The 16867-nt window shown below is 43.4% G+C and overlaps 1 protein-coding gene across 1 annotated transcript in view; it reads left to right on the forward strand.

The window, feature by feature from the left end:
* TMEM145 (transmembrane protein 145) overlaps window positions 1–16867 on the forward strand; it is a 236395-nt gene that overhangs the window by 16601 nt on the left and 202927 nt on the right. Inside the window, 1 exon segment of the mRNA XM_069640963.1 lies at window positions 3638–3724. Coding sequence (XP_069497064.1) covers window positions 3638–3724 — 87 coding nt within the window.

Genomic DNA, 16867 nt, shown 5'->3' on the forward strand with positions numbered 1-16867 from the left:
ACCCCAGAAAAGCTGTCAAAAAGTAAAGGGATCTACCTCATTAGATAAAAAGTGGACTTTCTACCTAACACTCCATAACATGCAATGTAATCGATGTCTCTTCTGAAGATGCTTTGTCTGAGTAGATGATTTAGCACTTTTCTCTTAGTAAAAATGGTTTGATTTCTACGTAGGCCCCGACCGTCTCATTTTAGTTCTCTTCAGATACTACTTATGCTACTCAAGCTTTAAACAATAACTCTGTCTTCAAAACTGTTCTGCACTTTTAATCATCTTCTTCCATTCTCAGATCAAGCAGAAACTCATTACTGATTGTGGTCTCCTGAAATGTCAAACTTTTGTTCTACTGCTAGGCCTTTATTTTACTGGTTTGTAGGCATCTCTTCCCAGAAAACACATTGTAACAATGGCTTATGGCTAACATCTTTGAGTATAAGATGTAGCCTAGGCATCTCAGATGGAGGGGGTGGTTTGTGACCGCCCCTTTGTAACATAAGCGCTAATCTAATTGCTCTGTGCAGGGGTCTCTGAGGTCTACCAATTAGATATTAGGGATGCCCATTTAATGTGAGGTGGCATAAGCCTGTTGCTAAAACAATGTCCTTGCTCATGGCCTCTGTAGAGTATTCAAGAAATTACAAATATATAGTACCATCCATAATCAATTGTTGCAAGCTTCTGAGGCGAGCTCAAGACTCCCATGAACATACATAGCAGAGCAAGACAGCAAAATGATGGAATGCCCGGCCAGGGGATCCCTGTGAAAGAGAGAATTTGCTGTCATTTAGGTGGAGAATGGAGACTCTTGTTCTAAGAATACCCCACCTAATAGTCCTAAAAGTGAAGGTAAGGGGTCTAATCTAAACACTCACCAATCACAGAAAACCCATAATAATTGTTGGATTAAATTTGGAAATCCATACAGCCTGACCAATAAGAGTGCCCGATACAGGTCAGGACAGGAAAGGGGTAGATGTCTGGAAACCCTGCAGTGAGAGATTTGGCAGACTGTGGGAGAAACACTTAGGCTCAATGAGCAGGAGTCTGACAAGGATGAGAGTGTTTGCTTGAAGTTAACCCAACAAACCATAGACTTTGAACCCTTTGGAGGGGGTCTGGAAAGCTTGAACCCAGAGCATGTTACCTCTGTTCAGCTACCACTAGGTGAAGTGAAGGAGATCAACACCAGAGTTTTAGTAAAAGGATGGATTTGGCTGCAGATAATTGCCTGCCGGTGAAGGGTAGTGAAAATACCAATCCACAAATTCCATGGTTGGGTGAAAAGATAACAGAACTGGAAAATAAAGAGACTACTACTGGTTGGAAGACTGAATTTGAATGAGTCAAACTGTGGCAGACTGAGGACTGAGGAGAAAACACTTGGAGCAGTAAGAAGCCAAATGCTGAGGGCAGGAGTAACTACTGGACTCACCCAACCAAATATAAGACACCTTCAAGGGGGGCCAGAGAGCCTAAAGCTTGAGCTCTCCATCAGCTAACCCTAAGAAGAGAAGGCTAAAGCACAGCAAGACCCTTGGTGAGAGGATGAAAACTATTGCCTATCAAATGTGAAGCAAATTCACGAGGTGAGCTCCAGATTCCCTAACAATCAAAGCCAGGGAGAAACCAGAATGAATCAAGCCCAATGGCTTGATGGAGAAATGAGCTGCCTGGTAAGAACCCTCTGGAATACTTGTCTGCTAATCGTCACTGAAGTTGGGTGGGGAGAAAGCCCAACTTTAAATTTCCTATAATGGGATAGGGGGAGTGATTTCCCGAGCTGGGCCTACTACTAGGGGCCTACTATACCTGAAGAATCCCATGGCATTTTATCATGGAGATGCCTGGACTTTATAAAACCGATTTGGACTTTTATGTTGGCCAAATGTTTGCCGACTGTGCTCTAGGATAGGGCTAGCTGGGAGTCTAGGAGACTTGATCCAATTAGTTTGAAACGTTTGTTGGTCACCGATTAACATTTATTTGGATTATATTAAGATGTTTCCGAAGTGACGGAGACTTGTTAAGAATAGGGGTCTTCAGATGTGATTACAACACCGCCTTAACGCCAATTTTATGTAATACTTGTCTCATTACATTTGTGAGGTTGTCACTAATTATTTATGTGGCAAAACCCCTAGATCCATTAGGTGTCTTATCACCCTGCCCCTGTTTTATCAACCAAACTTGACTAAGAAAGATGAACTGACTACAAGTGTATCACCTCTTTGCATCTTCCAGGGCATCACTGAGCAGTTCTGGTGACCTAAACAAGGGTGAGGAGTGAGAATTTAAACCCTCTACCAGGATCTCTCCTTTCATGTCATTCAAGGCCAGCGTACTCTCCCTTGTCTATGGGTAAATGAAATGAAAGTATCCATTGCTTACCTCCACAACCAAACCACCTTCCAGCCTTGTCATCAACTCAATGCCATCACCACACATCTGGAATTCCAGTTGGTGCACACACCGATTATCCTAGCTAGCAGTCGCATGGTGGTAATAAACAGGAGCCCAGAGGCACGTAACATCTGTTGAATACTGCAGCAGAGCGAGGTGGCCCTGGCAAAGTTTGATTTGCTGGAAGTGGTTTAAATGGGAATAACTGTAGCATTCTTTTTTTATGTCAATTTAAAAAGCTGAAACGGCCCATTGGCCGGGGACCCAGTGCTATCCTGTGGAGATGAAAGAAAATGATGGCCTTCTCCATTCTGCCCCTAAATTACAGCAAATGCTCTATTTCACAGGTAGCCCCTGGCAAGGCATTCCATAATTTTGCTGCATGCACTTCAAAAGAGTGTCTGTTTGCGTAGTTGTATTTTGAGTGTGGAATGATCACAAGTCATTTGTTCTGTGACCTGAGAAGATACATTGGAGATTACAACTCTTTGATTGTTCATTGGAGTCTCGCTCTCACCTCCAAATATTACAAGCGACCTCTGCCATTAAAGTTATATGTATGGGACGTCTACTCTATGGAAAATGTTGGAGGCATTGTGCCAGCCAGACAAAGATGGGCAAGCTTGTCTGAGGGTTCTTTGCGTGTCTACTGCCATGGTTCTGATCAGTGGTTCTATTTGGTGCTTCTGCCCAAAAGTGTTCGCCACAACTGCTGGAAAATGGAGCAGGAGCGGAAAGTCACTTTTGATGCTTGGAATTCCCACACCTTGTCAGAGGCATTGAATAATTCTGCCTCTCACCCTGCAGGCACTGACCTGCATAACTTACATATTGGTCATGCACCGTATTAAAAGCGACCTGGCAGATTCAGGGGTATCAGAACTGCGTCCAATGCATTTCTCAGGCATCAGCCAGTTTTGATTCCATTTCATCGCAGTACTAGGGCCCCCACTGTTTTTTGTAAATAATCATTTCAAGGAAACTGCTCTGGCATGCACACACAGGGCTTACTATCCATATGATTACAAAGACCTGGGCAGCTAAAAATAATAGTTGCTACTGCAGTATGTAAGAAATGTTCTAATAAGTCCAATTGTTGTGAACTTATTGTAACTGTCTCCTCTCTCATTGTCCTGTACAGTGCTATAAATCCAATAACCCCCGCCATGCACCAATATCCTGACACCAATCATAAACAGAAGACTATATTCACCATGTCCCTCTCCTCTGCTCACAGGACTGCTTCATGAAGGAGTCGGTGATCCGGCCCGAGAACAACCAAGTAATTAATCTTACAACACACTACACATGGTCCGGCTGCCAGGTAAGGACAAGCTCTTCACACCCCATGTTTGTTAAGTGTGTTAAGATAACTCGTCCATGATGCTCAGAGCAAACCTCTGAGCCTTTAAAGAAGGAAAGAGCATGATGGACAGGATTAACATGCACCAGGATAGACCAGGCAAAGCCCCGGACAGGGCCGGTGCAAGGGTTTTTGGCACCCTAGGCAAAAGGTCATTTTGCCAACCCCACTACCAACCCCATGTGTCCTGATTATACAATCCCCTCATCCCAGATGTGTCCACACCACTTCACATGCATGTCATAACCACAATGTTCACAAGCTGCAGTTTCTCCATGTTTTAGACCTTTTCATAACAAGGTAAAATTAAATCAATCTCTTACACACACACACACAATATATAATATACAGGTGGGATTAGAAAAGATTAGCACTGCAACTAGGCAGAAGCATGAAAATATATGATATCAGTAGAATTGAATATAATGACCCTCATACATCCCCTTCCCACTCCCCCTCACACATGTGTGCCTCTGTGAGGCAGTTTTCTGGGCTATTGTGAGCCATTTTATGTACATACAGTAGGCTTCCATTTAAAGGTTGTTGGGAGGAGGATATTGCTTCCTTCCACCAACCCCACTAGCTCTCTGCGGGCACCCCTGATTTGGAGGTGGAGCTACCACTGGCTATGCTTGCCATATATCTGCCTGTGCCCTGCCTCCACCTGCATCTATTGAGCCTCCCTCCCATAAAAAGAGTGGCAGAAACCTCTGCTCGAGTCACTGAAAGTGAGAGGTTGTTAGTGGCTGTGTGTTTTGTTACTAGCTCGGTTTGGTATCCCCTTTACATCCTCTTTCCAAATATAAGGGATGGCAGAGCATACCCATTGCTCGTCTGATTCGCAGGCGAGTGGAGGGAATTCTTTGGGCACCTTTGAGATGGAATAGGAGTGAGCCATCCCATGCCATCCCCAAGTAGGTGGAAAGCACCATCTGGTGTTTCAGGAAATCCACCTGGTGAAAATTTTCTGGCCAGGCTGATGACCGCCAATGAGCTGCCATTGGGGCCAGATAGGAAAATGAGGCACTGGCTCTGCCTCCCAGCCAGGTCGCCATTAGATGGAGTGAAGATGTGGTGAAAGGTCTGCTTGCCAAAACACAAGAGTAACAAGGGATACCAGAGATATCTATGTACTGTGACCTGGCCTGGAATGAAAATATACAAGATTAACATAGAAGGTCAGAGTACTGTTGCGTTTAAATGACAGGTGCTAGTATACTATCCATGTCTGCAAGGTTAAGCTGATTTGTCGGTGCATAAACCTACTGTCAAGCACCAGCGTCCAGCAATAAACAAGAACCTGAGATGAAGCAATTGAATTCAACCCAGTGGACGCTCGAATATAATTAAATATTTTTTATTGACATTATCAAACAAATCACTAAAAAAACTGATTTTTCAATAATAAAAAAACATACAGCAATATTAGTATCAAAGGTTATATTTGTATTGATCAACCCTATCAGTTCATCATTGGACTGACCAGATACAACATTCCCATCTAAAAACTACAACCAACCACACTACAACCACACCACATTCATACACAATCCATTCAAAAATTCATTCAATAATGGCAAACATATCATCAATAAAAATCAAACATTCTAAAACACCTATTGTACAATTTTTGATCCATTATTAATATGAACCATAAAATTGAATGCCACTGAGCCCATTCCTCATTAATGTAATCTCTTCTGGCTCAGGCGGATATGGCTTCAAACTGTTCACAAATAACAATACACTCCCCAACCCGACATGTTTCTTTCTGTATAATATCCAGTAAACAGAAATTCTTCAGGGGCACTGTGGTCCAGCGAAGTGGGGTAGAAAGTAGATGGAAAAAATGAGAGACATGTAGAATACACCAGCGAAGCTCACCTGCATAAGAACACCACATCAATCAGGCCAAATGCTTAAATTACAAGATTGATCATTGCTACCACCGTGTTATCAATAAACGGGGCGTAGAAAAGGTGATTAATACCTTCCTTCTTACTTAAACCAAGAAGACAGTAAGAGGACCGTGATCCACAAACCAAATAGAAGACACCATATAAGTTGGTACCTCTACAGTGTATCCACCATCACCAACACCTCGTGAAACTCCTAGATATCCAGAATCGACAAAGAAAAACCTTACCATAAGGAAAAGAATTCCTATGACCAAAAAAGGTTTATGAAAACACCAAAGAGTCAAGGAAAGTAAAAACAAAGGTGGTTTCTAACGAAACACTCACGTCCAATCCCCTGTGACTCTCTTCGGTAAACAAACACAGATGAGGGTCATCACTGGGGGCACGCACCCGACAGAACAATAAAGCAGCGTGCGGTCCCTGATTTAATAGGAGGGGCCTCCTCACAGATTCTGTGTGAGAAAGATAGCAACTTGTCATCTACCTGTAGACACAAAGGCAAAAACATGATTGATAGCCAGACCAAATGTAGCTCTAAAACAAACCACATATCTGAGGTACTAGAGTGACATAATGAGGTGAGGGCAAATATATATCACATTTGTCCCTGCGTGGTAACACCCCATAACGTACATTCCCGTTGCATGCACGAGCACTTATTAACCCAAAACGTACCTATTTGGAAACATCGAATGCTTAATAGCCTCTGTATAAGTCTTAACCGTGTCCCGATGGGACTCGTCCCGTGAGATAACACCAACCATGAGAGTTAATAAAATCGTGACCGTAGAAATGCCCAATCCTAAAAAGGAAAGGAAAACCATGACGGGAAACAATCGGCACGTAAAAGCAGGACTTCACATTGCTCGATTTATTAACCTAAAAGAAAACCCCATATGTTCAGCAAACTCCCTTCATGTTGGGACTGCCATAAATCTATAAATAGATAATCACTAGCCCATTCCCGTGTTCACGCCAAGTGCTAGACAACATTCATGAATAAACTAACAACACAAGCAGGAAAAACAAAAGCAGGAAAAACAAAGGTTTCCCATGCTTCTTTTATGTCCACAAGTTTCAAAAAACGGGGGGGAGCATAGATGATAAATATAGCAACCCCACCCGAACAAAAAAACACCTACACGCCGAAAACAAAGTTCGGACAGGAACCATGGCAGCGTACCTCCTTACCTACGTAGTTCTCCAAACCGCAGCGTGAATGGCCGCGGGAAACAAGACTGCCGGCATATCCAACAGTCAGTCTCCGGAGGGCTAGTAGATAAACCTACTCACGTTATCACGTGACGTGAAAGGTCTGCTTGCACCAGGATTTCAAAATGGGGGTTTAGTACACTGTGCAGTTTGGATTTGTAACCAATTTCCTTGCCCAGTGTTCTTTAAAATGTCCAATTTCTCACAAACCGGTCCTCGTGGTACTACTCAGTTTGCTGCATAATGTTATTAATTGTTTCATGAATGTGTACTACACCACCACTTCCTTAACTCGCTGGCAGGTGTACAGTACTGGCACACACAGTGCAAATGTTAGTCAGACACAAAAAGGCAAGACATCACTTGCAGCAGAGGTTATAACATCCCTGACATACAGGAAATGTACAATATGGTATCGGAGCAAGTAACTCTTACACGAAGAACAGCAATCACAAAAGGAGAGCAAAATTGATAGCTTCCAACAGACTGGACATAGACATCATGGTCAGCAACCCTGAAAGTTACTCTAACCAAACAGGTACATCATGGGAAGCAGCAGATCCAAAATTCCCTCACTGGCACCTATAGGTCACAGTGAAGGCAGCAGTGCTGCAAAGTTTTTAAAAGTACAAGATTTCTTCACTAATACAGAACATGCAGTTACTATAGACATAGGATAAGCACAGGCTTCCCCCACAAACAGAGCGGGTAGAGGCATATCAAAGTCAGGACCAACACAGGCTTTCCTCAAATTGATACAACATAGACCAGGCTATTGCAAGCTTTCCTCAAAACCCATCAGGAACCGCATGGGCAGGCGCCAGTGGACACTTTCCACAAACAGGTACAGCATGCAAAGGGTCATTACAAGCTTTCCCAAAAACCTAGTACACATGCATCATGGGCAGGCCTAGTGCAACATTCCATCTCACAAATGGTTCAGCATGGTCAAGTGTAAGTTGCCTTACAAAAAAGCAAATGCAAGCGTCCCTCGCAAATAAAGAACAGGTATAGTTTGAACAGGCCAGTGCCTGTTTCCCTCACAAGTGGGTAAATGTACAGCATGGACAATTCTGACCTGTTTCCCTAACAAATGGGATCATGGACAGCATGGGTAGGGGTGGACAGGCTTCACTCACAAAATGACAAGGTATGTGCAGGATCACTGCAAGCTTCCCTAACAAACAGGCACAACATGGGCAGGGTCAGTGCAAGTCCCATGCAAACAGGCACTCACACAGCATACCAGGGCTATTGCACGTCTCCCTCACAAATATGCACAAATACAGCATTGCAGAGCAACTGATTGCAAAGGCCTGTGCACACTTCACTCAAATTGGTACACTTCTGGCACAAACAGGATTACTGCAAGCTTCTCTCGCACACTTGTACAGGTACAGCATGTGGAAGGCCTATGCAGGTTTCCCTCCTACAACAGTACAGATACAGCATGGTCTGAGCCAGAGCAATCTAATGCAGCCTGTTAGCTCCCATGCATGTGGAGAGCTCTTGTTTCATATTTTATATGACCCTCTAACCCATTCGGCAACTCTTGCCAGTGACTGTATGCTGGCTGGGCATTGGGGCAGGTACATGGAGTGCACTGTGAAAATGTGCCTGCTTTCTGCCTCGTCAAATAGCTCATTACCAGAATTACTTGGTTGTGAGTGAAAGGAGCGAAAAACCTGAGGGTTTTCCCCTCCCACTCCTGGGGGACCTTCCAAACGGGTTGTCACGGGACGGCCATCTCTTCTGAACCTCGACCCTGGGGGTGGACTAGCGAGGGAGGATCACCTGGGTGGAATGTCCCTTGGGATTGAGGAGGGATTACCTGAGGGTGAGACATGTACCCCCCTCTTTCCAAACAACCTCTTATCTGAAATCCCTTCAGCCTACTCTTAACCAGGTGCCTCGTTTCCCCAGACCTCTCCATGCTTTTCCCGTCATAAAGTCATGACGACGAAACAACTACATTCCAAGGAACTTTACTCTTTCTATGAATGTCCCATCAACAAGGTCAGACAAAGTCAAGCACTGATTGAACACGATAACCACCTGCAACCTGTTAATGCTCCCAGGTATATAAAAGGAGCAGCCCCATGAGAATCTGAGAGTGAGTCAGAAGCAAAGAAGGAACCCAATCTGGAGACTGAGCTGAGAGGCCGTGGAGGAGTCCCAAGTACCCCGAGAGAGTTGGACGGAGTGCCGAAGCGCTGCGAGGCTGTGGTGCAGGAGGGCCAGAGAGAGCGTGGCGAGGGAGCCATGTCTCCAAGGAGCCCAAAGGGGAACTCGTGGAAAGCTACTCTCTGAAAATAGAGTCCTTGATTGTTTACGTTTCGCTGGGCAGAGCAACTGCCCAGGAATGTCAGAGCATCGGAGGGGCGAGCGAGCTGTCCCTGACCTTGGCACAAAAGGCTAGGCGAATCACAACCCATGATTTCATCGCAAAAGGGAAACCCGGGTGATGAAAGATGCCAAGCGAGAAAGATGCAAAGTAGTAATTGAAGGACGTGAGAGGGAATGAAAGCTGCATTAAAGAATAGAGCTTCAATTAGCTATTGTTAACAGAGACAATATGATGCATGATTAACGTGTATGTTTGCACGTCTAAGAAAATTGAAGGAGAAGGTGCTTTGCGAGAGAGAACAGGGGAGCTGTGCGAAGCCTGAAATGGAGCTAAATCGAGACAAGAGTGAGAGAAAACATGTTTAAAGAAAAATAAGGTATCAAAGTGGTGACGCACGAGATACAGAGGAAGTGCGCATTTGAAAATCTCCGATGTGAAGACTGGAAGGAATGAGAAACGGAGTGCCGGGGGCACTATCAAATCAAAGTCAAGGTGTTGAAGTGGTCCCGCATAGAACAACGTGGTTCATGTGCAATCGAAAGATTGATGACTATTAAAAGTGGTGAAAGTATTGGGAAAGAAAATCCATGTTGAAAGGAAGTGAAAACTAACTGAGTGAAAGTCTGGTCCAAGACCAGAAAGCATCGTAAATCTTGAATAGAAAAGTGAAGAGAGCTGCTGAGTCCAGGAAAGAGGAAAAGCCTGAAAGGAACTTATTTGAATTATTTAGATATATGGGACTTTTTGTTGAAGAACTTTCATGATGGAACTTTGATGAACCTGAGTTGGGGTAGGCTTGCCGGAAGTAGAACTTTCAGGATGGAACTTTGATGATCCTGAGTTGAGGTAAGCTTGCCGGAAGTAGAACTTTCATGATGGAACTTTGATGATACTGAGTTGAGGTAAGCTTGCTGGAAGTAGAACTTTCATGATGGAACATTTGATGATCCTGAGTTGAGGTAAGCTTGCCGGAAGTAGAACTTTCAGGATGGAACTTTTGTGATCCCGAGTTGAGTCAAGCTTGGGAAGGGAGTTGTGGGACAACGCCAGAATTGTGGAAAGAACATTAAAGAAGATAACTGCAGTGACCCTGTGGTACTACCCAACTGTTTTGTTTGATACACCCTCTTTTTCATGTTGGCCAAATTCCCTGCACAGTATCAGTATCTATATAGAAGTGAGGGCAAGCTTAGGTTAAGCCACAGACATCTTTCGATTTTGACGGACAGACACAGGACTTATATTTGTTTTCATTTTATGGTTAAGACTACTCCCATATAGCTTAGGGCAGGATAGGAGTGATCCCAAACCCTTTCCTTGACAAATATCTTTAAGAAATGTTGTTGAACTGTTATCCTTGTGTCTGTGTCTGCTTCCTAGCAGCACCATGCCTTTCTCACAAAGGTCAAGGTGAGAAGGATGGGGTGATCATGGCAGCTGTTGATGGCCTGCACAACAAATACACCTGACCATGGCCCACTGCAGAAAGTCTCCACTCCTGACTGCCAAGTAGCCAATCCCAGGGTCCCCAAGGAGATGAGGGGCCAGCCAGGGAGCATGTTCTAAGACTCGTGGGCAGTGCAGCCAGAGCATATGTGGTCCTTTTGAGTGCAAGGGCCATCAGCGTCCATTATGATCAGTAGCATGCCAGTGGATAATTAGTTGCTCCTGTCCTGATTTTAAGTGCCATCAATTTGTTAGGCTGGACCTTTTTTATCATCCTCAAATTGCTTGTATGACCTTCCAAATTGTTCATTTGGTTTAATACTTTTCACAGTAAGTTTAAAGTTTGACCAGAATTTCAACATAAGAAGAACCGCATAAAATAGACAGGTTGAGTGCTAAGCGTTTACCCTTGACATGCACATTTTCTCAGACAGCATTCGTATCTTGTATATAAAACCTGCACTGGATATAAATATACTGGCAAAGACAGCAAGGTTTGACTAGTATGGATCAATATTCCTTTGAAAGTAAGCACAGAAAATGGTAAATTAATTGGGCATCTTTGCTAGCTTTCCAAGAAATGCTAGATAATGTTTGCAACTGTGACTTTGCCCAGATAAAAAACTTTCAAATACAATAACGTTTATTTATTCATGAAGTAATTTTGAAGTTGCATGAATAAATATGCATGGCTTCCACTTGAGAGCAAATGCTCAAACAAGTCAATTGGGGCCCTTCCAGCATTGCTTAAAATGTTATGTATATCAGGTTGTTCATGTTAATGGAAATGTTTCCAAGGAAATGTGCTGCAAGCACAGCACACATTGACCTGTTCTGAGATTATGTGGATAAAGTCATTTAACTCCTTTTTGATGAACTTGCATGAGGCCCCTAAACCCACCCCTCTTCTACCTGCGAGGTGTACTTCACCTAGCCCATGCTTTGCTGCCAAATGTTCCAGGAGGTGTTAGGCAGAATCACATGCAGTGCCCTTTGGGAACACTACACACAATTAAGACTACAAGTGTAAATACAATTTCACCTTTGGTACAAACCTGTACTACACAGTAATGTGGTAGCAGTGGCTGAGCAGCCAGATGTATTTCAAGAGTAAAGTGAGCAATATAAGAGGTTACACAAAGGACTAGCAATCATAGTGATTCAAACAAACACTTACTCAAGGTTTCTTGGTAAAAGAATATACATTTATTTACATAGTCAATTGGAAAACATTCCACTAGCAAGAGCAGGTCAATATCACAATATAATATACTACAATACACAACCTATTAGTTTCTGAACAAGTTCAGCTCCCCTGAAGTGGGAGCAAAATGGCACTTCAGTTACTTTAAAAAGACAAGGTTATAAGAATCAAAAGCACAAATACTTTCAGAGGTAGGGCAAATTGTTTCAGTTCACTACAACCAGCAATTCTACTCAATAGGCCTGGGCCAAAGTCAAAGGTTCAGAGTCTTGGATAGGATAGCACAGTTCTGGTAGTAAACTGTTACGTCTTTGCCACGATTTTCAGAAGTAGTTGGTCCGACGAAAAGTTAGATGTTGGTTTAGGGAAGGACAAGCCTTCAAATTTGGGAAAAGTTCACCATCTTTCACCGCGACTGAACTGAGTTCTTGACTGCACTTGCACAGTACCTTTTAAATGAAGAAGAGCTGTAGCTGAGGCAGTTGTTCCTGGCAGTTCTTGCAGATCTCGCTGTTCCTGAGCTTCAGTCATGGGGACAAGAAGGAGGACGTCAGGAGGTTCCTGCACTGCCCAGGGAAGTGGCCACAAGCTTGGCAAGACGTCGGTTTAATGTGTGAGTGCCTTAAAGACCACAAACTGGTATCCTTCCCACTGGCTATCTGGTTTTCAACAGCACTCTGAAAAAAATTCAACCAGGATAGGGACGGTGTCCAGGTGACTTGCGAGTTGGTTGTTCCCACCAAGGGGAGAAGTTAACCTTGAAGGGCTTCGCTGTCGATGGATTTTCAGGCAATTCGGACCTGCAGCAGGGCTTCACCGGTGGACCAGGAGTTGCAGCAGTCGTCTTTCTTCAGCTTGTCTTTCATTCCAGTGGTCAACTCTGCTTTCCAAGTCCCAGAGGCCTGATTTTAAACAGTTTTCCCCCATTCATTCCAGCCTGCCTGTCACTAACACAGCAGGGTGGCTGTCCTTGCCGGCCAATCATGCTAGAGTGCATTCAGGACTCCTAGGAGACTAAGCACAGGGAGTTTCGGGCACCTCCCTCACATCCTGTCCACCGCAGACACTCAGGCACCAGAGAACAGCTTCAGCACTGAAGCCTGCCAAAGGCCAACGAACAAAGGGACCAAACCTAGTTTGGCGCGCAGAGTTAAACACAAGAAAGACCTTTTCTAAAAGAAACAGTGGAAAAAAGTCAACCGGAGTCTGTTTTTACAGATAGGTCTTGGGCGCCATATTGAAAAACATGGCTGACCCGATTTTTAGCTACCGGTGTTCGGGTTGGGAAAAATCATAGTAGTTTGTTAAAAACCACTGCCACCAGCCATTTCAAGTAGAAAAGGCTAACATTTGACTGTTACATGAGGGTTTAGACTCAGGGGATGCTAGGCAACCCCTCCAGCACTAGCTAGTGTGGGCTGGGTCTGTACATTTAAAAAGACTAGTAAAGTCAATTTAACTTTACATGCTCTGGGAGCAAGTAGTCAGTCCCAGAGAAGGTATTTAAACCTTGGGGAGCCTGAAAGACACCCCTGTGCCACTGCATTGAAGGTGCTGTGTTTCACACAAGTAAAAGATGATGCCTATAGAGTTGTTTTAAAACTCCATATCCAAAGAACACAAAAGTAAAACACACATCAAAATACATGAAAGAGTGGGAAAAAAAGGCTCACACTCTTTCCAGGTAAAGATGTAAATCCTAGAAATCCAGAAAAGTTGCTGGGCGTCTCAAAAAGTAAGGGAAATTAGCACATTCTTGAAAATTCTCCCTAGCAGGAGGGCTCTACCATGACTCTTGACTTTTCTGGTTTGAGTGCCCTGGTTCTGACCACATTATTGGATCAACATTTGTACCTGCTAGGCCACCATGCTTGTATTTAAGACAGACTATGTACTGTGCTGCTCAAAAACGTGTCAGTCGGCAATGGTCCTGCTTCCACTGCCATGTTGGAGACTCCTAGAAACGTGAGCACTGTGATATGCATCAGGGCACCTCCTAATTGCAGGAAGACATTATGCAACTACTTTAATACAGATTGGTTTACTTATATTTTGTATTTCATTAAAGAAGAGGGGAAAGCCTGCTCTTTGGCACCCCTTGCTGACTAGCACGATAGGCAGCTGCCTAGTTTGCCTAGTGCTTGCACCAGTACCGGCCCTGGATAATGTTTCTGTAAGGACTGAAGAAAAAGCAAAGAAACAAATATATATGTAGAATATCACAATGAGTGTAATGAAAATCATACTGGGTGAACAGAATACAGGTGAAAGCTGTACTCTTATTGTGAATTGAATTCAAAAGACAAGGTTGCAATTCTTGTGCAAAGATAATATTAATGCAAAAAAAATGGCAAAGATTTGGTTTATAATTGTCTGCATATATTATTATGCCAGAAAGAGCAAATCAAGTCCTTCTTCCATATATATTTAAACCATTAGCAATTGTTCTTAATAAGCAAAGCGTCTTTTTTGCCTCAGGTGTTTAGCTTATTTATTTATTTTGTTTTATGTGATATAGTTTTATAAACAAATAAAATGTTACACATGAATTAACCATATAAAATAACAAAATATCATAACATTTCCAACTACATATTCAAGTAAACAATTTCATCATTTCAAATACAATAAAATTAACACACAGAAAAAGGAAAGAACCGTAAAGGTAAGCAAAGTAACAGTATTAGAAATAATAAACCAAATAGGTAATTGCAATAGATACATATACAGGTTAATCACCTGTAGATCTACATCTCAAATCTGTTTAGCTTAATAATTAGACTACATTGACCAGAAAGAAATTGAATTTATGAAAGTAAGCAGCAGAACATGGAAAATGCTTGATATGGTTGAATGTAAATAGGACCTATTATTTGAAGGCCAATGCTAGTGAATCTTTTGGAAAGCTACTGAGTCATTTCTAAATAATATTTTTTATATCAGGATTTCATACATAGTGCTTCATTCCAGTTGTCTCCCTTTTCTAAGTGCTGTAATAATGGCTGTCATATTACCCAAGTCAATGGTACCCAACATATTGACCTTGGAAGGATGAAGGGCTGAGATGGTGCTCCTGGATTTGAACTTGCTATGTGCAGACTTACCTCATGTTAGAGGGAAGCCATTATTCCACCAGCTATCCGTGAAGATTGTTGCTCAGCAAACCTACTCCCCTATTGAAATGTGTGAACTGTCATTTTCTTCATGTTTGTGGCTTACCAATGATCATGAAAGACAGCAGACACAGAGGAATTCTGTGTACTGTAATGAATCTAGCGATGTTGCCACTGACTCTTTGGGGGAAGGTTTCTCTCATGTGGCCAGGGAAGGGCCACATGAGAGAAACTACTTTGAAGCTACTTGACACTGACCCTGGGATGGCTATCTGCGGGAGGACCACGTGGGGACAGCCAAACTCCACAGAGGTAGGAACACCATAGATCAACATAATCTGGCATTCATAAATCCCCCTGATACACATACACCTTTGCAACCCACTTGTATGGCGTATTGTAATGTAGAGGATGAAACCCCAGGCTTTTCCAGCCAAATGCTTTGTTTGTCTCCCCTCTCCTTTAAGTACTGAGCCAAGGGAGAGAGATAGAGGAATTAAGATGCCTAGAAGTGGTAAGCCAATGCCACACTCTAGTCTTTGGAAGCTTTTAACTAATACAGGAAAGTTTAAAACAGCCACAGCTGATCTTGTTGGGAACTAGTGCGAACGCCAACAAGGATGCCAGAAGCAGGAAGCTTATGAATTGTAGCGCAGAGGTGCAATTGGACGGTGTGAGGAAGAACCAAACTGAAAGCAGCCTGGTGACCGCGAGCAGCAGGAGATGCCCGGAACGAGAGAGACTAGAGCGAAGACGGATCGGCTGACAGGATGGGTGTCAGCGGACCGACCGAAGAAGTCAAAGAGGAGATGTGAAGACGGGTATGCCCAGACATGGGAAGGAAGGAAGGAGTGATGTGTATGTCAACATTGTTAAAAGTGAGACGGAAAGCCAAAACCATAAACGAGGAACTGTGGTACAAGAACAGAGTGGAAAAGGGGTCAGAGAGCCTACCCTTGGAAAGGGGAGATAAAGTAAATACAGACTATGTTGAAAAGGGGTCAGTGACCCAACTGTGGAAAGCTGTTGTGAAGTGGTTGAAAGAAAGAGTAATCCAAGGAAGGAAAGCCCTGGCAGGATAGTGCACCAGGCAGACAGAAAGTGTGAAACTCATTCCCAGGAGGGGAGTAAGAAGTAAAACAATATCCTGGCAGGAGAGTATATCCAGAGGTGGAAGTGAAGCAGTCCTCTGGCAGGGGAGTATACCAGGAGTAAGATGTGAAGCCATATCCTGGCAGGAGAGTAAACCAGGAATGAGAAGTAAAGTGATACCTTGGCAAGGAAGTAAACCAGGGCTCAGAAGCGAAGCAATATCCTGGCAAGAGAATAAACCAGGAGTGAGAAGTGAGAGTCATTTACAAGAGAGGAAGATGCGCAATGAAAGGATACCCTGCCAAGGAAGTAAACCAGAAGTGAGAAACAAAGAGATATCCTTGTAAAATAGTAAACCAGGAGTAAGAGGTCAATTGATATCCTGGCCAAGGATTAAGCCAGGAATAAGGAGTGAAATGACATCCTGGCAGGAAAGTAAACCAAGAGTGAGTTGGGAGGTGATGTCCTAGCAAAGAAGTATACCAGGACTGAGAAGTTAAGTTGAGTGATATCCTGGCAAGGGAGAGGATCAGGAGTGCGAAGGTAAACAAATGTAGAGCTGTAAAAAGGGTAGGCCAGTACCCCCTTTTAAGACCCAAGAGAAAATAACCAATTCCCTGTCAGGAAAGTACATGGTTCCATGTGTTAAAATAGTGGCAAAAATTGCTGTTCACACAAACAATCATGACAAAAAGGCTGTGGTTTTACCGCCGCAATTCATGTATAGGATGCGGGGGACACCCCCGCAAACCCCAGACCCATTATACCATT

Source organism: Ambystoma mexicanum, chromosome 1q (genome assembly GCF_040938575.1).
Source record: "Ambystoma mexicanum isolate Mex_15411 chromosome 1q, UKY_AmexF1_1, whole genome shotgun sequence".
Taxonomy (NCBI): domain Eukaryota; kingdom Metazoa; phylum Chordata; class Amphibia; order Caudata; family Ambystomatidae; genus Ambystoma; species Ambystoma mexicanum.